The following is a 24,067-nucleotide window of genomic DNA, read 5'->3' on the forward strand; positions in this document are numbered from 1 at the left end:
GAGGCATGCTAAAATTGACATCTTTGTGGTTTGCAGCAACCACTTCCAATAGACAGTAGCACTTTTGTACTTAAATCTGATACTTTTGGTGAAAACTAACTGTAGGTGACGTGCATCTGAAGTTAATGTATAAGCGAGTTCAAGCTGGGTTTCAGCCACCTACGACCAAAAAGAAGTCCCACTTAAGGTCATAACTGTAGAGTGGTCCCTAAGACACAGACCTGGGTAATTGGATGAACCTTCATGGTGAACTAATCTACAGGTCAAAACTGAATGTATAATGTTTATCAATATTGATTAACCTAACCCACTTGCCAGCCTCAAATTAGGTCAACAAGCCTAAACGAGGCTGGTGGAGCTAATCTGGCAGTGGCCAATGAGGTTGCTGCATCGTCCATCATTACTTTAATGATGGTCCTGTTAAAGGAACAACCAGTAATCCTTCTTTCAGTGCTCGTGCTGCACCTCACATGAGTGGTGGCTGTCAGGCATCCCACTCGTGAGGACAAATGCCTCAGAGACTATTGACAATTAATTTACCCTCAAAGGGTAGCCCCCATGTCCTAATCTTAGGAAACGTTCCTTCGATGGGTGCTGGGGCCATGGAGAAGTTACGCAACTCAGGATTAAAGTTAACAAATTGGCTCAACAGACATCTAGCCCATTATATACTGATTTGCTTGCAAGATATAAGACCTATTGCATGGCTTGGCTCAGCCCAGAAATGTTTGATGGTGTCACTATTGTTATTAATTTAACAAATCCCAATTCGGTTAATTTTTTTGCTCTACAGAGTAAGTAATTTTCTTGGCGGTTCCAGCAGCGTCCAAGTTCTTCCTCTCAGCCACCTCTATGAACCTACTCCACCTCGTCCTACTGCCTTCACGCATCTCGGTGGCATTGCAGCTCTTGCACTGGAAAGTTTAATTCCCCTTCTCAATTGTTTCTCACCACTGCAATATCTGGAGAGTAGATTAACAACTGTTGAAGCTACAGCTCCATTAAGGGGATGAGGCGGATTGTCTTAAACATATCCCTTCTCAGAGCATTGTCAGTTGGCCAAGGGTGGTACAAATAGTGAGTTGGAATACAGCGGGCTATGCTTCCAGGATCGACTCCATCTAAAGGTTAGCTTTCATTCATTGAGTCCTACGATTTCATTGTACTGTAGGAGATTTGAGGGATATCGGGCAATCAGCACAATGGTTACTGTTGTTGTTCCATTGCAGTGCAATCGTTCAATTCAGGGATAGCTAAGAGGCACCTATCCATTTGGATTAGATTATCCCTGTGTGCCAAGGTAACTTTTTTCAATGCAGCGTGATACAAGATTTGATTATTGTGTTGCAATATTATTAATATTTGTGTTTCTAATTTCTATTACAATGTCTTTTCTTACGTGAACATTAATAATTACAATTGACTTTTCGAAATCATAGATGTAATTTCTACTCAGTGTCAGCAATTACGGAAATATAGTCATTTTCAAATTTGCGGGGATTTTAATGCAATGCTAAATATTTCCAGATTTGATTTAGACTTTAAGACCAACTGTGTACCATCTAATTCCTCTTCATGTTGTCAATTGAGAGGTGTCAAGCTAGAGAACTTCATCATGGAGAGGAACTTTGTTAATGCTCATGAATTACTTCGAGCCAACACCCCTGCCAACATTCTGTGTCAGAGGATGTGCTTCTGTTATAGGTTATATATTTTTTTCTAGAACACTAACAATTCTGGTTACCAGCTGCAGTATTGTCAACTTGTGCATTGTCGATCACAATCCTTTCACATCCCCTATTTATTTTACTAGCCTTTATATTCCAATCTGTATAGGCTATACCACGTCTCTGTTCACTAAAACCAGTAATCGACTATTGGTATGGAAATTAGATAACCCCAAAGTATTTTAAGATAACTAAATCAGGAATAATTTGGAAGCATCTGTGTCTTGCCTTTCTGATGAGATTGATATTGAAACCTTTGTACATTCCTGTACAGAAATATGTCCTCAGCAAGACTGCTGTTTATGAAGCCGGCCTCAGGCATCAACACACAGACCCCAATGTGGTTCAGCTCTGCATGGTCGATGGCTAATCGTAGTTTGAGATGGGCTTTGGGTATGAGGCCCAGGAATAGGGATGAGGAGAGAGAGGAGATGCAGGGGTAGATATACATGTGCCCTCCGGACAAAGAAAGTGATCCGTGCTTGCCATCTGTAAACCCTGATGGAAGCTAACTAGCATAAGGACGCAAAACTTTGCTGGTCCACAGTAAATTGCATCAGAAGTACTAATTGCAAAATGACCCCACTTAGCTCACACGTCTGCTGACCATTGGGTACTCCATTTTTTGAGCGTTTATTGCATAAATAGTTGCAATGAAGCTCCCATGAATATTTATGCTGATCATACCTCGAATACTAGCCTAAAGATCACACTGGAGGAAGTTAAGATAGCTTACTGAAATGACCTCCAAACATAGCCTTAGGACCAGATGGAATCCCTGTAGCTTTATTTAAATGTGATCATGATATTTGGGCACCTCTACTTACAAATATTTTCCATTGTTTGAATGCTTCCTCACTACCCCCTTCCTGTCCCTTCTCTGTGATATTACCAATATTTAGCAAAAAGGCGATTGATCTGATCCCCACCGCTTTCAGCCAATTTCTCTGCTCGACTTTACTGCTAAAATCTTGGGAAGGGTGATATGCATACGAATCAGGACCAGGCAAATACTCAAAACTGTATGTGCCCCAATCACTATAGGGTCTGGGAGGGCCTAGGTACAGTGGAACAATGGAGCAGTGCCTGAATCTTCAACTTCTTATTGGCAAATATGTAGTTGCTAGGCTCTGCCCCCTGTACCTTGGTTGTTTGGACCTCTCCAACACCTTTGATTGCGTCAACCATTCCAAGTTATATGTTCCATTTTACACAACCGGGGCCTGGATGCTGCCCTAGTTAATTTTTTACATTTCTTTCATTTGAATCTGTTGTCCAGGGCCCGCTTTGGACCAGATTGTGAATGCACTGAGTTGTTTGGCCTGCAGAGGGGAGTATGACTGGAATATGTTTTAGCTCCAGGTTTATTTATTTTATACATCAGTAATCTTAGCCATTATTTGAATCAACGTGGACAGGGTTTTGAAGCAGGAGATCCTAACCTCATTATAAACTCATGATGTTGTCTTGCTAGGCTGCACACCTAGAAGTTTGACGCTTTTATTACAGTCTTTTTTTAGTTTTATACCATCTCTTGAGATGGATATTAGTTATTCCAGATCTCACATCATGGTGCAATAGATTACTAGATTAATAGATTGAGACCCATTTGTTCTAATTCTAACACACTATCTGCTGTGACCAGTTTTCCCTATTTGGGTGTCTACTTTGTCTTGAATGGAGCATATCATTCTAACATCGCTGCCCAGCGACTCAAATTCTCACAATTGAATGGTGCACTTTTCAATTTGATTCTATTGATGGGGAAAAGTTGATAGCACTTCTTTTAGAAATGTACAATACTCAGTGAGTTTCTGATGCTACTTATGACGTTGGTGTTTGGGGTTACGCAACATCTACCTCTATTCAAGATGAAGAAAATCACTTCTGTCAGAGACTCCTATGTCAGAGCCATGTCCTTATTTTGTTTACCACAAGGAAGTGGGTTTAAGATATATTCAGGGCATTATCAATTGTGTTCCCTTGAAATTGTGTTTGTCTATTTGGAATAACCCCAAGGCAACACTTAATCAGTGAGGTATTATGGATTGCATAAACTGTGACATGAGAATGCATTTCCCATGGCTTTTATATTCCAGTGCATGCTTCTCCCATTTAGTTAGGCTTCCCTCTTTACTGACCCTAAAAGTGTGACAAAACTGGATATGTCTTGGTTGTAGGGCCCTTCTTTGGTGATAGCAGACAATCAAGGGATGTGGAAGAACTTATCAAGCCTTCCAATAGGCACTGCTTTCCTTACAATCCACTGATGTAATTGAGCCCCATTTGGTGCTTGCATCTAACCACTAGGAAATAGTTTTTTAAATTAGAACCTAGAACCAATACTATTCGACAGCGGTGTCCAGTGGCATAGTGGACTAATGCGTCGACTGTAAGGGCCTGTGTTTGACCTCATGGTCACAGGTTAAAATCCAGACAGGACCACTCAGCCTTTCAGCCTTCTGAGGTCGATAAAATGAGTACCATTGAGTTGGGTAACAATAAACCTCTGTTATTCAGCGCCAAGATATCCTTTGGCGTGAACTTGCACTTTACAAATACACGTTATGTTATGTTATTGTTTGACCGCTGTTGTCAATAAGCCACATCACTCAATTGATCTTATTGGATCTCTTCTAGATAGTAGGATTGAAACTATACTCTAGGATAATTTCTCTTTCCTCCAGCTAAATTCAACTGCAGAGTTTCTCTGGAAATTACATTGTCACTGGTAGTATTAGATGTATTATTTTTGTTTTTAACATAAACTTTATTGCAGTTATGTAAGGTATACACACAGCTAACATTCAGCATATCTCAAAAAGTCATAGCAATTCCCACAGAATCACAGGCAAAGGAAAGCCAGTAAACATTGAAAGTACTTAGGAAAGGAGAAACAATGCAAATGATACTCCAACCGAAGTAATCTAGCCCGATCCCACCCCCCTTAAATTAGACATTGTCACTTCAAAGAACAAGCATGTCAAAAAAACATATCTTTATCAACTTACACCCTTATGCATCAACCCAAAATCCAGTCGGTAAAATACCGATTCGGTAATAGCTCCCGGTATTAAGGAAAAAATACCCAATCCCAATGCATCAACCCAAAAGCAGAAATCGCTATTTAAGGAATCCTTAAATAGCGATTCTTTAAATAGGGATTCCTTAAATACCGATTCCTTAAATAGCGATTGCATTTAAGGAATCCCAAAGTGAGATTCCTTAAATGCAATGCATCAAAGTTAAAAAATTAGCGAATTCGCTAATAGGGGGAGCAAATTACCATGAAGATGAACTGCATGGTAATTTGCAAAAACTTTGAAAAATGCACTTTTGTGCATTTTTCAAAGTTTCATGTTGCGCACACACATGCCCTTAGAGCATGTGTGTGTGCAACATATGTGCACATATCATTTTCAGGGGTGCAACAGGGTGTCCTTTTGACACCCTGGCACCCTTGAAAGTGCTCCCGCTATTAGCGATTCGGTAATACCGAATCGCTAATACAGACTGGCTTTACATTCATTCCTATGGGCCTCCAAGCCCATAGGAATGAATGGGTAGGTATTCCTTATTACCGATTCGGTATTACCGATTCGGTAATAAGGAATATTAAGGAATCGCTATTTGAATAGCGATTCCTACATGCATAGCCTTTTGCTATTCCTTATTAGCGATTCCTTATTTTTCGCTAATAAGGAATCGCAAATGGCATTGTTGATGCATAGGCCCCTTAGTGTCTTTATATTGGCAAAAACCCATGGAAAGTGGGGGTCAGAAGCAGTCGTAACAATAACATGGGGTACGGACCTTGGGTGTGCCCAAGTGCAATGTGACATAGGTGCATTTATGCGTGGTGTTGCCACTCTTATATGATATGCTACAAAGGATTAGCTGCACCTTGGTAGAATAAGTTACGAGTCTGCAGTGTCAAAGGTTTTAAAGGACTCCAACATGGTGTCCCATTTCAGTGCTATGAGCTTTATTCCTCATGGCTTAGTGCACCACATTCAGCTAGACCACATTTCTCCACAGGTCTAGGGAATAGGCCAAGAATGCAGCAGTCTAGTATGCGTCAATGATTTTGCTCAGTGAGGCCTGAAATGATAGCTGTGATAAGCGCCCAGTAGGGGACCAGAATGGGACAGTTCCATAACATATGTAGTAAGTCAGTGTCTGGTGCTCGACAGGGAGGGCGGATCGAGGGTACTGCCGGAAACATGGTGTGAAGTCTGTGTGGGATGAGGTGAGCTCGGTGTAAAATGGAAAATTGCATGAATTAGAATCAGGAGTTCTGGGAAACTTTTATGTGATATTCCAGCACGAATTCCCACTCTTCCCACTAGGTTCCATGCTAGTTCCTCTTCTCATTTAGCCTTTAAGGAGGTCAGAGGGATCAGTAAATGCGCACGTATAGCCACCAAACTAAATGACGACCATGTCCCATTATGTGCAGCTCTTGGAGTAGTTTGTGTGCGGTGGGTTTGGCTTCTTCAGTTGCCCAGTGGAGACGTATGTAGCAAGTAATAGTGGTGTGAGTCAGAAAGAGAGTGTCTGGTGGGCCTTGCGCATTCATGAAGTCTGCGTGCAATAATAGGGTGCCCTCTGCAAAAAGGTCACTAACTGTTCTACCCCGCCCTGTATCCAGTTCTGTAGTCTGTTATCATAAGAATTCCCAAGGCTGCAGTGAAGCCCATCAGTGGTATATTTGTAGCATAAGGCACTTGGGGGAAGGTGTTTTCCAATATGAGAGGGCAATATGCAACAATAAGGGGCCATCCGTAGGATAGGACGTACCCTGGCACAGCATGCTATGTAGTTTGCCCTTATTAAGCATGTCCATTGTATAGCCAATCTCAACAGGTTGCGACCAGCTAGCCAGTAGGCGACCCATTGTAGTTGTGCTACAATACAATGAGATTTGAAATCGGGATCTGCCATTTGCTCCTTTATCAGGGGGGAGTTGGAGCTTAGGGAGGGCAACCCTTTGGCGGCTACTAGCCCCTATCTGATCAATTAGGAGGGTGTGCAGTAGTTTAAAGATCTGAGTAGGGATATGCACAGAAATATTAATGAAGTGGTAAAGTAAACGGGGTATCATAACCATTTTAGCTAGGGCCAGTGGTCCAGCCACTGATAATGGTAAGGTAGTCCAGAAGTTCACTTGCGACTTGAGAGTAGTTATAGTTTTACGAAGACTACCTTCTAAAACATCAAGTGTATCAGCTGGAGAGACATTTCCCCGAATGGTCGCGATGTCTGGGTGTAGGTGTCTTCAAAGGAAAGTGCATAGGATTTATTCACATTCATTCGTAGGCCAGACAGGGATGCAAAAAAGTGTTGAGCTACTTCTACTAGGTTCAGACAGAGATCTCAGGTGGGAACGCAGAAAATATAAACAACACATCATGAAAAAAAAGCTACCTTCTTCCGCAGCACTCTAGACAAGGCCAAAAATTGCCACAAGTAGCTCTTCAACATTATCAAACAACAAACCTCCTAGATCTATTGGCGGCCTTCAACACGGTTCACCACAAGTTTCTCTTGGGTTACCTTAAAAAAGGATTCACGCACAGATGGAATGGTCCTACGCTGTTTACATCCTTCCCACAAAACCGCTCTCAACAAATGAGAGGATGTGGTCTAATGGCTAGAGCGGTCGACCTCGAAGTTGGGAACCGGGTTTGAGTCTCGGCAGGGACGCTCAACATCCTGTGATTCTAGGCAAATCACTTAATCTCCTTGGGTCTAAAACAAAAATGAATGTTTCCATCTGTAACGCACCAGGCGCTCCTGTAAAGTACTCTGATACCTGATACTTTTGGGTCGAGTTTGCGCTATATAAAAAAAAAGTAATCTTACCTCAGGCACAACTCCAATAACCAGAGGCATCCCCCAAGGCTCTGTCCTCTCCCCCAAACTGTTCAATATCTACATGAGGCCCCTCGCCGCTATTCTCAAGCTAGCTAATATCCCCTTCCATCTCTATGCTGACAACACCCAGTTCTACATGGAAATTAGATGGATACAGCGGCTTAATGCCACCCTCAAAGAAATCCAGCACTGGCTTTCTCTCAACCACCTAAAACTCAGATATGACAGAAAATGTTCTCCTATCAAAAACAGGGCAGTCCTCCCATATTTAAGAATGGCTAAACTCCGTAGACACTTTCAACTGCTACCTCTGCCAAATCGCTGGGAATCACTCTGGGCCCAAATTTGATCATGAAAGACCACATCAAGAACAATGCAAAGAGTGCCTTGTACAACCTGAAACTTCTGAACAAGCTCAAACCCTAACTACAGCCAAATGATCTTAACTGCCACACAAGCTTTGGTGCGGTCTAGCTTGGACTACGGGAATGCAACCCTCACAGGCACTGCGAAATCCCACCTTGCAACCCTTAAAACTACTCTCAATGCAGCAGTCAGAATGGTCACAGGAATCAAAAAATGTGACCTCATCTCCCCTGCCCTGAAGTAACTTAATTGTCTCCCGATTGAAGCTCGCGCCATCTTCAGAACTACTAGTCTTACTCAGAAAGCCCCCCACACCAGGAAACCAGCTAACCTTCCCTCAAAATTCAAAAAGGCTGGTCTTAAGAGAAACGTAAGAAGCTCCAATACCCTACTACTCCTTCTACCCGAAGCCCACAAACAAAAATCCCTGGCACGTTCCTTTTCAAGAAATGCCCTACAATCTGGAACTCCATACTAGTACACATTAAGATGAACCCCTCCTTTTTGAGCCTCAAGAGACAGCTAAAGGATCTCCTCCTCAAATGGCATCTCACCTAGCGAGACACCAATCACCCAATTACAACAGGGTCTCTTTTCCCAATTCTCTTCCTTGTTATTTTTCTTTTCTCTTGTTCAACCATTGATGTGATCTGATTCGATTCAGCTGTTCTCCTACTAAATTCAGTGTGTGATTTGATGTTATTGATGTAAAGTTCTGTGATTCCCTCGAGTGTTGCCAGCACTATTTACAACTCTTCAATAAATAAATCAGTAGATTCTGTTAAATATATGAAAGTAGGGATATTCATCAGGAGTTTGTTGTGGTGTTGAATACTAGGAAAGGAAATTTATAGTCTTGTTTGCTTTTTCTTTTGACGTTTTTGTTTATGAAAGGTGACATTTGTTCATCCTAAAAGAAGCACTGTCACAATGTAAAGCATGTGTTGGATTCAGTTTTACTATCATGTTAGAGAAATAATTATTTAGGCATGTTTCACAATTTAGCATGCTGGTTAACTTTTTGACAAAAGGTTTGTAAAAAGCATAACAGAACAGTGGTTGTACACTACTGAGCAAAAGTGCCTACATCTGAGGACCAATCAGTGATGAGCAGTAGACTTAGATCATGTTTTTTCTTTCCTTTCAAGCCTTTTTTTTGTTTTCTGTTTGAGACCTTGGAATAAGGCTTGATATCTGGAGATATGTGGGCCAGAGACCATTGAACAGCAATGGCTGTTCTTTGATCAGAAGTAAAGGTGCTCAATTAATAAAATGTGTGTGGTAATCCTTCGATTATATTGTGGAAACCTCTTTTCTGTAAAAAGTGGTACAAATGTAGGGAAAATAATATTTTTTTTAAACAGCAGCATGCTCTCCCTCACTAAACATGATGATGCGTCATGAGTGCTTGCAAATTTCTATCGCTATTGGGTAACTCTTTATGTAACATAGTGTACATAGCAAAAGGTCTCAGAAATTCACTTAAAACCACAGTTAAAGTGCAGTTATGATTATGAATTAAACCTGAAAAACCACCGAAGTTCTCAAGTTATGGTTAGGACCACAATTCATATCTCACAGCCATACAAACCATAACTCACATGCCAAATGTAAAGCTCATAGCCTCACCCTTCATGTGGCAGATGCAATTATAATAACTCAAAACATTGTGAAAAAGACAGCAATGAAATACTATTATTTATTGGTTTAATTTTGTTATTACTTTGTGTTTTTAGGTGTTGTTCTTTATTGACATAAATATTACGAGATTATAACCATTGCATTTGTGTACCTGATATGGTTTGTATGGCTCTAGTGTGAGTTAAGAATTGCAGTTCTAACCACAACATTGAAATTTCAGTGGATATTCGGTTTTAATTTGTAAGCATATCTCGCGCTCTTTGTCAATGATTTACTGCATATTTTTTTTTAAATTATGATTAGGTGTTCTAACCAAAACTAATGACTTTAACCTTTGCTTATAAGTGATTTCTGTTCACCATGTACAACAGTTTTCCAACCCACACACCCACTGCGGGTGACCTCTCCAAATGGGGTTGGATGCATAAGCTTCGCCCAACCCTTCATCGGTTGACAACTCCTGCTGTGCATGACAAATTTGAATATTTGGAAACTATTTTCGTTCTCCCTCTTTTACAGTAGACTTCTTATGAAACAATTTTATGAGAATGAAAATTGCATTTACTCAATATTATTTCAGTGTAGGCTGATGGGTTATAAGTGGAGGTGTGGGAGATCCCCGAGATTCCTCCTGCTGCCTGTTGCTTTTATCCACGAAGGACTGAAGCATTTACTCACTTCTCTTAAACATGGAAGGGAAGCTCACACCGATGAGGACACAGTTGCTGGAAACATGAGTTACTTTGGTGACACTAAAATGAAGAGTCTTCTTTTAGAAAAATAAATCCCTCTGTCCACAATGGGAAAGCTGGGGCTGGCCAAAATGGTGAATTTATCTAGACTATTGTACTATTTTGCTACACTGCTCGTTATAATCCGAGCACAACTTTCAGGGAATGGACATGTTGATGAATGATTTAATTTGGAGTCTGGGATGTTATCGGTAGTGCTAAGCATGTTCAAGATAGTACTAGAAGAGGGCGGCATAAGGTGCACTGGATTTTGAATATTATTACCTATAGGCACAACTTCAGTGGATAACCAGGTGGATGATGACTGAAACACCCACTACAAAGCCATTGATTGAGTAGGACCTGGGAATTGATCAATAGAGGCAGTGGTACCATCATGCAAAGCAAAAAACCTTAAGTTCTCTCTCCTGGTCCAGATTGATTGGAGGTGTCTGAAAAGGAAATACCTAACATGATTCACTACCCACATTCATAATTGAAGTTCCTGAATAAAGCAAGCAGACTGATTAGCAACGCTAACATGAAAGTCTGGTACGGATCTTGGATGCGAAAATTAGGAAGTATGTTTTAGGTAGGAATGATGCTGATGTTTTTATGACGTGCTCTTTTTAGAGAGACTTAGCCAAGCACATTTGAAATATAACAGACCTTAGCTACAATTGGGTGTGGATACAAATTCATCAGCACACTGTAGAGATCCACGAGGGCAACAAATTAAACTATTGATACCAAAAGTTAAGAAGTTTGCTGAGCGTTATAACGTTTGGCATAATGGATTCAACTTTTATATCTGAGATGTGCCCAATGTGGCTTGTAATTTGTGTATGAATAGTATAGCTGTGGTAAAACTGCAATATCTTTTATGTGTGATTAAGTATAGTTTTACTGTAATTGTTTTATATATCATTACAGAGTGGCAATAGCCACTCTCTAGTTGTATCTAAGGTGACCAGAGATAGGGATTTTTGCCCATTAATAACTTGGCACCGATTTGATGAATATCTGCGAAACTTTGCAGACCTGTTGCCCCTGTTTCATTGTGGGAGTAGTAGAGGTTTTGAGGCGTTTGGTCAAGGGGGGGGGTGGAAGAAAAAAAGGGGGAGTCCCCAAAACAGGCTTAAAATCCAATGCATTTTACATACACTTTTGTATTTCACGTAGCACAAAATCTATCAGTTCACTTTTCACTTTTTTTCAAAATTTGGCAGGATTATATATTATAGTGCACAGATGGTTGCGTGGGGGTATAGCAGCTAAGTAGGGTAAGTATTTTTTAAGTGTTTTAAACTTCGTGATATCTGTGGCCGCGGTAGTACCATGTTATTACCGAGTTTTATAGTGATGACAAGTGTTTAGCTAAATGGCTAATGAGTGTCTTTGCAAAAGTTAAAGGCAGCCATCTTGTTTTCGGTTCACGTTTCCCTGTGTTCTGTGTTACGTCTTTCAATGTCAGTAAGTATTCTGTTTTGTATATTTCCCATACCTATTACCACTTTAGTAAAGTGGTTATAGGTAGGGGAAAAAAATGTAGGTTGAGATATATTTGGAAACCGCAGTACCAAAAATAAAATGAAAAGAAAATCGAAATACACTATAAGACAGTATATTTTATAAATATAGCATGCTAAAATATATTTTCAGTTGTTTACATATTTATGTATGCACAATAAGTGTACAGAATAGTGCGTTAATTAGTTAAAATTACCGCTCTACTTTAAAATAAAAAAAACACTTCGCCGTAAACTGGTATAACAATTTATAGAAATTTATACAAAAAAAATGTTAACCGTACAAAATGTTTTTGGGATACCGCAGTTGTTCCGCTCTAATCTATGTTTTAAAATATATATATATAAAAATGTACAAATATTTTGCCCTATTACCACTTTATTAGTAGTAATAGTTACAGAAATGATACCAAACCTAATAGTTACCTACATCAAAAGGTGTGGTGCAGAACACGGGCAAAGTGTACCTAAAAACAACATAGCTGCCTTTAACTTTTGTAAACACAGTGCTTAGCCATTCAGCTCATGACTTGTGATCACTATATACCTTGGTAGTACTGTGAAATACCCCCAGGTTTCAGTAAAATATCTCCACAATAGTTATACCTTAGTTTAAATACCTTAAACCATATAAAATAGTTACACTACTTCCCTGCACTTTCCAAAATAACCATCTGTGCACCATGATATGTAATCCTGCTAAATTTTGCCGAAATCCGAATGACGGTCTTCGCACTACACAAACTACAAAAGTGTATGTAAAATACATTGGATTTAAGCATATTTTGGGACCAGACCTTTTTTCTGTGAACCCCCTTGACCAAATCATGCAGAACCTTTACTCCTCTGACAATGAAACGGGTGCAACAGCTCGGCAAAATTTGGCAGACATTCGTGAAATGAGTGCAAAGTTATTAGTTATTAGGGACAAACTTTACAAAAATATATACAAATTTATAAACAAAAAAGTTAACATATTGCCAGTTAAATAAAGTAGTAATAGGTTGTTAATAAAAATAAAACCTAATATTAACTATGTCTAAGTCTTTAACCCAGAATGCTGCAACAAAGCAAAATTGTGATTAAAAAGTACATGGCTGATTTTTGCCTTTCATAAACACAGCCATTAACTAATCACATAACTAGTTCTTAGCTCCATGTACTGTGGTATACCATGAGCTTACCGCGATATTCCATAGCACAATATATAACTGCGTATTACACAACATATAGCTTTAACATTACTTGCGCTATTTACCTCTTCAACCAGAAAAAGTAACATTTACATATGTTAAAATATATTACAGAGATATAACATTGACATCTTTTCACACACTTCAACTGTATACTTACTTAATTTACACATTCCTCTTTACGCCACTCCCCTCCACTATATAACAGTTGACTCTACATCAATGCACTGTATGCTGTTTAGAGTATGCCACTCCAGTTTAGTACACTCCAGTATATGGCACTGCATTGAATGCTAATCCAGTGTACGCTACTCCACTCTACTCCACCCAGCTCCATTGTATGCCACTACAGTCTACAGTACTATACTCTACGCTATTATACTGTTCACAACTGCAGTCTATTACACTTTTGTGTATGCAAGTTTACTGGACTCCTCTAATCTATATTGTTCGCAACTGTAAGCTATTCCACTGTACACAACTCCACGTTACACTATTCCATTTGTATGCTACTCCACTATGCCCAACTTGATGGTACACTACTGAAGTGTGTGCTATTCCAGTGTATGCTACTCCACTCTACAGCACTCTATTGTACTGAAATGCAGTATACGCCACTGGACTGTACCACAATCTGCTGTATGCAATTTTATTTTACAAATCTATGCTATGACACTGAACTCTACTCAGTTTTATGTTTCTCCACTGTATGGCACTACAATTTATGCTACTCCACTATATGCTATTGCACTCTACACTATTACACTGTACCCCACTGTAGTATACACTATTCCACTCTGCACCACTGCACTGTGCTGCACTCCAATATACCCCACTCTACTTTATGCAGTTTTACTTTACAACATTACACTGTTCTACAATCAACTTTACGTAAGCCCACTACACCACTGTACCCCAGTTCACTGTATAGCACTCCACTGTACCTATCTCCACTGTACACCACTCTACTGTATGCTATTTAAGTATGCAATATTCCAATATATGTCCCTACACTGTACATAACTCCAGTGTATAGCACACCACCATTCATCAGCACTGTGTATGTGAACACACTCTACATTGTTTACAGGACGTAACTTCACTTTACCACATTCTTCTCTATGCTATCCCACTGTATCCCAGTGCACTATAAGCCACTAAACTACGCAAATTTACTTTAAAGCAGCACACTGTACCAGACTCAACTTTGCGTAAGCGCACTGTACACCACTGAACTGTACCCTACTCCCTGTATGGCAGTCCACTGCACCGCACTCCAATCTACGCTTTTCCAGTGTACGCCACTTAACTGTACCACACTCCATAGTATGCCACTCGACTGTATGCTATATCAGTATACAATATTCCAATATATGCCCTTATACTGTACAACACTCCAGTGTATAGCCCTCCATTGTACGCCAGTACAGTTTACACAAATACGCTCTACAATATTTACAGAACGTAACTTCACTTTACCACACTCTACTCTATGCTATTCCACTGTATTCCACCGCACTGTATGCCAGTACATTCTAAGCCACTCCAATATTTGCCACTCTACTGTATCCAACCTCACTTTATGCCATTCCAATATATTCAACTCCACCCTACGCCACTCCTTTGTGTGCCATTCCAGTGTATGCCACTCCAGTATACCTCATGCCAGGTTTCTCCACTCCACCATACCACAATATACTTCTACCAAAGGAACACTTTACAACACTATCCTCCACTTTATTGCACCATACACCACTTAATAACACTTCACTCCACAAGACTAAACTGTTCGAATATAACAAATTTGTTACTAACATTATAAAATCCATTGAAATTCACAAAAAACAAAAGTTAAAGCTAAGTTATAGTAAAAAAAGGATTATTTATGTAAACAAACCCAACTTAAACTACACAAACATTAGAAATTCTAAAGTTATAGTTATCTCTTAAAGTTATGATTTACGCACCACTTATGCACTTATCCATTTCTTATTTGAGACAAGGTGAACTGAAGCTGCACACGCATAAGATTTTCACAGCTTATAGTTGTGTTAAATGTATCATGTATGCATTACTTTCAAATTACTATAAGTTGTAACTTACATTTATACTTACGCATCACCATTGAATTGCTATCACTCGATCACTTGAGCACCTCGGTGCACAGCCTGGTCACCTCACTCACCACACTACATTAACTATAACTAGCCACTGGACTGTGATCTGGTGAAAATATAATTTCATATGTCATAAGTGTTTTAATTAATGCAATGATTTCACATGCTATAACTTGTGTAATATCCAAGGGTATACCTAGTGCATGGAGAAGGGGCGAGTTATACAGAGAAAGAGAGAGATACATACATACATAGATGCATAAACATACACACACCAGGGAGGGTTACTAACCTGGTGCTTTGGAGGGCATTTTCCTTTCATCATTTAAACATTCATGTTATTATTTGTTGAATAGTGAAACAGGGCTCAAAGTTGATTTCACCTTTTGAAATTTAAAAGTGACGAAAATGAATGCCTTCCGTTTCCCATTATGTAAATACTGTAAAAAAAATGTGGGGAATCAGTTTGCTCTATATTTTTTTCTAGTACAAAACTGAAAGTGCAAATATCATTTGTTAAATTTAGTATTGAATGGGCATAAAAAATGCAGTAAATGAAATTGCAATATGCAATTGTTTGGGTCTTTTAAAAAAAAGTATGTTACCCTAATGTTCTAAACTTTTGTATTTTTTTTTACAGATCACAACGCTCATTAACCATAAAGATAAACCAAAGAAGTCTGACAAGACACTGCAAGCTATTCAACGGGTGGGTCAGGCAGTAAACCAGGCGGTTGGAAGATTTGTCACGGTAGGCGAGGCCATAGCCAATGAGAACCGCGAACTGAAGGAAGAAATGAATGTTGCCTGCAGTGAAGCCAAACGAGCAGGTATGGTTATGGTTGTTACACCATGAGCCTTTTTGTACATATTCACTTGTGAAAGAGAAACGAGGAAAATGACATACTTGCTCATGCATTGTCATATGACTTTAGATGCTTACCTATCAACCTCAGCCTACCTTCCTCTTTTCTGTCAACCACCTCTGTGGGAATTACCTAGAGCACCTAATGAGAGATCAGCAGTATTTGTTAACATAGTTGTAGCTCTGATTAGGCAATTGCTGCTTGCTCCCAAATTAGTTGATTCGATTCATAAACTTTATTCGATTCAAAAAGATAGAATCATAAAAGTATACAGACCTTAATTTAAAAACATATTGTTACTAAAACAAAGTTTATACAAGTTTAACATATCCTTTATCAGGAAGAATGGAAACCTACAATGCAAAACCATATTAGTCGCCCTATAACAGAGATTATTAGCATTCTATATAACCAGTTGGACCAACATATGACATTGGTTTTTTAGTGCTTATTGCACTGGCAGCAAGAAGGTCTTTAACCAAACTAACAATACCGTTTCCTAATCTGGAGTGATAGTCGTATAAAACTTGGCACAACATATTCCAGAAGATGATAGCGTTAACAAATAGTCATAACCCTCTATATAATTACATGGTTGTCGCCCTTTTAGAATAGGCTTAATAAACCTAATTCTTGGTTCCTTATGAAGAGAACAAAAAAGGACAATGTGAATAGTACATTGACTAGTTTTGTTGTCGCAAAAACAGGGGGGCAGCCTCTCACACCAACCCCCTTGTTTTGGAAAGGCAAGAAGAAAATGAAGAGTGTTTAATCTAAACCTTGTCAGGTAAAAGCGCCATTGCACATTAGTAGTAAATGTTAAGTAAAATTGATGCTGCGATTTACCCAAACAATTTGTTGACTAGTCTGAGTGTAACATACTTAAACTTTTACGATAACTTATTTTAATCAGAGTTTTTATGTCCCCCTGCATTTTTTCGGGGTTATCATAAAAGTGACCCAAACCAATTCTATGCAAAGTATTACTAACGTATGAAAGCCATGGGATCTGCATTGCATGTTCAAGGTTTTTGCAGTCCTGCAGGATATCTTTGGAGAGCTGAAGGTCTTCCGATAACCATATTTTACCCCATAATAATAAAGGGGAAAGGCGGATGATGTCAGTCACATATTCCATTCCCATCTCAGTTAGATGAACCTGATGGAATTGACAATAAACGCTTTAAAAATGTATTTTCCATGACCTGGATAATGGCTGGGCTTTCTATCCCCCAGACCCCTGCCCCGTAGGTGGCCACAGATAGGCATTTTGCTCTATACAAGGTTTTTAAATATGGGACTGATTTTTGTCCCAATTTACTACAAAAACGAAATAAACCCTCTATAGATCTACTGGTACATTGTACACGCGCCTTCATCAAAGGGACCCAGCTCAGTCTCTTGTTAAATAAATTTCCCAAGTAATTGAAATTATCAACTTTGTCAATGGTAAAATTAGTTACCATGAACTTACGGGTTTTTGTCCCTTTAGGGCCACAGACCATTGCAAAAGATTTTGAATAGATTACCTTTAGTTCCAGATCCAGCATAAAATTATTAAATGCTTCCAGACAGGTCTGCATACTATTCGCTTTAGGGTCATTAATACCGTATCATCGGCATAAGATAACATAGGTATCTTCTTGCCGTTCACCTTCGGGAAATCCGAACAATGTTCCAACAAGAACTTTTCCAGGCCATTAGTATAGACTAAAAACAGAAAAGGCGCTAATATACAGCCTTGTCGTACACCCTCAGTTGAGGGGATAGATTTTGTTTTTTCCCCCCCTGGCCCGAATCTTATTGTCACAGTTGTAGCCGCATGTAGTCTGTCCTCCATCATCCGCCATAGTTTATTCCTACAAACAGTGTCAAAGGCACTGGATAAATCCATGAAGGCCAGGTGGATAGAAAAACCCCTGGCCTTCATGTACTTACCCATAATTAGTGCCAGATTTAGACACTGTTCGGTTGTTCCCTTCCCTCTCCTGAACCCATATTGAGAGTTCACATTGAGGCCCACGGAGTCTGCCCACGTCTCCAATCTGGCCAAAATTATCCTTCCCAATAGTTTGCATGATGCATCAATTAATGATATTGGGCGATAGCATCGTGGGTCGCACTTGTCACCCTTTTTGAAAATAGGCACCACCACTGCCTCCTTCCAGGATAGGGGAATGCGACCGACAAAGCTGCTTTGAATACGTTCAATAACAAAGGGGCCTATACAACAGTATTATGTTTGAAAAGATCCAACGGCACCGCATCAGGGCCAGGGGCTTTTAGTGGTACGCCTTTCCTCAGGGCATCTTCAACTTCCCGAAGAGTAAACGACGAGCTAAGCAAGGAAGCTGTAAGCGGGAAGTCCACATCCTTTGTATCATCCTGCAAGCCTAAAAGGGATACTGATTTAGGATTAAAAATATTCCCAAAGTGGGCTTCCCATATCTCACCCGTTATCTGCATCACCATATTTTCCTTGCCATCATTAGAAAATAAGGGACGATTTACCACTTCCCAAAAAAGCCTACTGTCTTTTAACTCTGAGGCTTTTTCTAGGTTGTCCCAGGCTAAGGTTTTTAAATCCAGCTTCCGTTTTCTAATTGCCTCTCTATATGCGCTTCTCGCAGTTCTTACCAGCTCCTTATTCCTTGGTTTTTGTTGCAAAGCCCTTTTTAGTGATTTTTGGGTTGCAGAACACACAGCATCAAACCATTTAAAGGCATTGGACTGTCTATTGACCATTGGTTTTTAAGATGCTCTGCCACATTCCCACACAGAATTTCGAAATTCATAATTACATTTTCAGGATCTGTGGTTGATTACAGAACTAATGGCACTTAAAATCTCCGTCTCCAGCCCAATTGCATCTACTTTCTCCCACTTCATGGTAACACCTTGATTCCTATTATATCTTACAGGTTGGTCCCAGATTGGATGCCTTGTTGCAACGGGGGGGGCACAAAGTTAAGATCAAAGGATTATGATCGCTTGCCGGATTTGCATGCGTCTCAAATTTATCAATAAAATGTAAATAGCTACTGGACACAATAATAAAATCAATAACACTCATAGAACCACTAGCACCCCGAAAGGTTGGTATGGGAAGTAAATTTGGGGCAACACATGATTCCATTATACATAAGTCATTAATTACAATAATATTATTTAACGCATCACCCTGAGGTGTATGCTTAAAATGCTGGATAGGGTGCTCATTTAGGTCCACCAAACCACACACATTTGACCCACCAAATTTACACAGGGTACAATTGAAATCGCTAACCCATATAGTGAATAACAAAGGTAGATCACTACGCACCTTGGATATAGCCTCCTGCAAACTCACAATTACAGCTGTATCATGGTTGTCAAAAACATTGTAATACCAGTTAATCAGCAGCAGGGGCACGGAAAACAGAGATTCTAGCAAACGTAATTGATACCAGGGAGTATCTACTATTTTAGATGTTATTAAATTATTCCATTTGAGAGTAATAGCGGTCATTATCCCACCTTTAGCTCTGCCTGCCTGTAATGGCACAGCTAATACTTTAAATGATTGGAATCCGTCAAAATCCTGGTCAGTTCTACTCCATGTCTCTTGGAGACACATGATATCATGGCTTACAACATAATCCAGCCAAGCCTCATCCTGTAACCTCCTAGAGAAACCTGCGATGTTCCACGAAATCAACCGAAACCCTGTTTTCCCTGGTGAATCACCTGGTTGATCTATATACGTGGCCACATCCAACCTAGGGGCAGGCAAATCTGACACACTGTTTACAATATCACAATCCTCTGCCTCAACAAAATTTTCACTCGATGCAATGCAAATTAATGCCACCTTATTGGCATTACCCCTCAATCTTTCACTGTTATGTTCCACTAGAGAACTACCCATTTCACCACATGGCTTAACGGACTTTTGGCTAGTTGGTAGTCAGTCTATCCCCTCCATCCCCATCAATGGGTCAAAACGGTTTCTCAGAGGAATATTATTTGGTATCCACCCAAGATATTCCTCACCCTGGAGTCGCATTCTAGGATACTTCTGGGGTAGATGGAAAGCAACATGCTTTAGATTGGGGTAAAAATATTCTAAACCTATACATTGTATATCCCCCAATCTACCAAACCTAGGTTCACGACAAATAAAGTCTTTAACCCAATTATCCCTAAAATTTATAAGAATGCAATCCCCCTCCAGGTCTTTATCACTTGGACCCACCCAAGGGACCCTTCTAACATTTAATATTTCTGTTCTAGAGGTAGGGGGAAGTGGTCTATTTTTATTGAGCCAAAAAATTACTTTATTTCTAAGATCCCTATTTGATTCCATTTGATTAGGTCTGACCCCTGGCACTCCCGTCAAAATTGCTGTAAAAGGGGCGGAGTCAGGAGGTAGATTTACACAGACTGTCCGCTTTAGTGGAGCTTTTTCCCCCTGATTTGTAAGACCCTGTTGTGATGTTACCTCAGGCCTGGTAGTAACCACCTGCTTAGGTACCGATGGCTTTGGTGCAGGTGCAGCAACCGCTGCAGGTTTTTGCTGACCTCCTACACCATCTATCAAAGTGGTATTCTTTGAAGCTGTTTGTGAAACTGCTTTAGCAGGATCAGCAATTGTAGCCATTTGTAACACCCCTATTGGCTTTTTTGGACCCACTTTCTTTATAGCAGTACATTTTTCCCCCGAAATTTCAATGGCCTTACTATTCTTAGCCAATGTGTCAAGGGAATGCGTATTAACTGATGTAAGGTGTTCTAATTGGTCCAATTTCAAATTTATTATTTGGGTTTTTTCCAATAAAGGCATCAAAAGAGTTTTAACCAGCTTTTCAATGTTAAGAAGCAGTTCATCATTTGAACAAGAATGGTTTATGGGTATAACATCCCCGGATGAAGTTCCCCTTTGTTTCGCAGGTTTGGCCACAACTCGAAGAGCATTAATTTTAGCTATTTTAGCTCTACTACCCCTATTATGACCCCCTCCTCTTTTCCGTTTACTAGTTTTTATAGTTTCAATTACTACAGAATCGGATTCTAAAACCTGAGGTTGTGCTGATGTGGGCACTATAAGACTCAAATTACAGTTTTGAGTACTATCCCTACTAGCAGCACTTGATGATATACAGTCTGCATTTAAATCATCAGCCAGGTCGTTAGAACATGTTAGTTGAGAAACAGAGACAGGATTAATAGGGGGATTTAGGGTGACTACAGGGTCAATTACAATGCTTTGTTCAGGCGTAGTTATGGAACCAATACGTCCTAATGAGGATCGTTTCCCAGATACCAGGTCTAATGATAATCGCTTTTCAGTAAGTGCGATTTCTTTTTCCAAAATCCCAGTTGCCCGAATTATAAAATCATCCAGGGTTCCGGTTACTTTAACATTACTCGTTTTCATAGTAACCTGCCTACCTTTTCCAGAGCATAAGGCCATCATGGAACTACTTTATAAAAGGATGAAACAAAGCAGTTAAAAATAAATACTTCAAGGCACAAGAAGAAAGAGAGTGAGCCCGGCCCGTCCTCGATCGTCCTAGGACGGCCTCAGACGGTCCGCCCTTTGCCCGTGCTTCGCTCCGGGCGCTCCCGCGCAGCGGTTCAGTGAGCCAACTAAATACTGAGGAAAGAAGGTTAGCGGGCGTGTCAAGCAGGGAGAGCGGCCCAGGTGTTGTGGGTCAGTCAAGCAGGGACTCCTGGGTGATGGAGTCCCTGCGACACAGCTCGCAGCCCTGCTCAACTCCAGAGGCCCCCCCTCACGATCCTGGCCCCAACAGGTCCCGAGGCGCTGATGACACCCGCTGGTAACACCCGCTGACTTCACCCGCGAAGCGGGACCCGCGCAGAGGGTCCGGCAAGGTGCTGCGGTAAGTTGCAGAAGGTGTGGGTTGAGAGGAAGCAGGAATGAGGGCGTCCGTCCTGATTTCAGCAGAGTTCTATTTAAGAAAGGTTTCCCAAAGCTATGCCTTCGGTGGTGCTTTTTGAAGTTTGCTGCCGGGGGGCGTGTCAAGCAGGGAGAGCGGCCCAGGTGTTGTGGGTCAGTCAAGCAGGGACTCCTGGGTGATGGAGTCCCTGCGACACAGCTCGCAGCCCTGCTCAACTCCAAAGGCCCCCCCTCACGATCCTGGCCCCAACAGGTCCCGAGGCGCTGATGACACCCGCTGGTAACACCCGCTGACTTCACCCGCGAAGCGGGACCCACGCAGCGGGTCCGGCAAGCTGCTGCGGTAAGTTGCAGAAGGTGTGGGTTGAGAGGAAGTAGGAATGAGGGCGTCCATCCTGATTTCAGCAGAGTTCTATTTAAGAAAGGTTTAGTTGAGTCATTTCACTCTAAAGTTGAGCAAAGAAGCTCCCACTATGATTCAAACAAGATTGCACACGTCACATCAGGTTTAAATTAAAAAAAAAAAAAATATTGCGCTTTTAGATGTATGACCACATAGTGCAACATTTGCTGCAAGCTGCTTGATTCAAACAAATTCTAAAATTATATAAACATGTACAAAAATACTACTTATTTCTACATGGTTCTGTTAAAGTGTGGTACTGCTGTATTTATTTACTTAACTGTTTTTAAGTGTGGACCAAGCTTTGTATGTTTATTATATGCCATTTATTTAATTGCTCATTTGTCGAAATTAGGTCCACCTCCTCCTTCAACTGTGAAAGTGAAGAACTTGGGAATGCTGTTAGATTCTGAGCTCTATTTCACCCCCTAAGGTTAATGCATTGGCCCGAAGTATCAATGTTTATCTCTCCTTCCTTTGGAAGCTGCATCACCTCCTTCTAACAGTTCATTGAGTGGAGCTGAAAAGAGCCTTCGGTTAATGCACTCCAACAACAGTTTCTACCCAGGACTAATAGGTACACTCATTAATAGAATGGAAAGACTCCAAAATCAAGTTGCCAAGATCTGCAGAGGAGAGATCCCATCAGACCTACAAAAAAACACTCTACTCACTCCTGGTGGAGGTACGAATAAAAATGCTAGCCTTTGAGTAGCGTAAACAAAGCTCACTGGTATAAGGTCATAGAAACCAGAAAACTCCCTACCATTATGGTTGCCTCATGGGTTGATTTGCACTGTCCCTGAAAGGCATAACATTACTTAAGATGCAGGGCTTACAATTTTCAATTTTGACAGTTTTTTTACCCATGAATACAGCAGTGTTTAATTTAAGCCCGGTGGTTGCAGGTGGGGCCCGCTGGCAGAACATTTTTCTCAACAAGCGATTATTCAGAGCAAGATGGGAAAAAACGCAAAAGGGTACAAAAAGGAAGAGAAAAATGGAAAACCAGTGACAAAGGGAAAACTCGCGGAAAAGAAAGAACCTGCAAGAGTAAGATAAAGAGGCAGGGACCACAAACACGAAGCACTGATAATCACATTGTGTGGATGTATTTGGTTTTCAGTTCAGAGGATGTTTGTTCTGCATATATATATATATAAAAAAATGCAGAACAAACATCCACTGAACTGAAAACCAAATACATCCACACAATGTGATTATCAGTGCTTTATATATATTCACTGAAAAAAACATAGGTTTCAGGGACGTTATAGTTAGAAATTACCATTTAAAAAACCTTAGAAATTCACTGAAAAAAACATAGGTTTCAGGGACGTTCTAGTTAGTTGGACATTTCACTCGTACAAAACCAGAGAAATTCGACCGTTCTAGATAGTAGAGCCAACTATAACTCACTCATAACATGGTCAGTGACATCACTGATGACATCTCAAATGACATCACCGATGACATCACTGATGACATCATCCAGTGACTGTGTGTTTCTCTAAAGTTTAAATATGTTTTATATATATATATAATTCACTTAAAAAAACCATAGGTTTCACACATGTTATAGTTAGCTGTACATTTCACTCGTAAAAAACCAATGAAATTCCACGTTATAGTTAGATCAGGTAACTATAACTCGCGCGCCCACAATAAACTGCTGATGACGTCACATATTACATCACTCATGACATGGTCAGTGACAT

The 24,067-nt window shown here is 40.3% G+C and overlaps 1 protein-coding gene across 1 annotated transcript in view; it reads left to right on the forward strand.

The window, feature by feature from the left end:
• The window catches only part of CTNNAL1 (catenin alpha like 1), an 862,216-nt gene that overhangs the window by 255,662 nt on the left and 582,487 nt on the right, over window positions 1-24,067 (forward strand). Inside the window, exon 2 of the mRNA XM_085606809.1 lies at window positions 15,822-16,011. Coding sequence (XP_085462935.1) covers window positions 15,822-16,011 — 190 coding nt within the window. The remainder of the gene's footprint in view (window positions 1-15,821; window positions 16,012-24,067) is intronic.

The sequence above is a fragment of the Triturus cristatus genome, chromosome 5_2, assembly GCF_964204655.1.
Source record: "Triturus cristatus chromosome 5_2, aTriCri1.1, whole genome shotgun sequence".
NCBI classification, from domain to species: domain Eukaryota; kingdom Metazoa; phylum Chordata; class Amphibia; order Caudata; family Salamandridae; genus Triturus; species Triturus cristatus.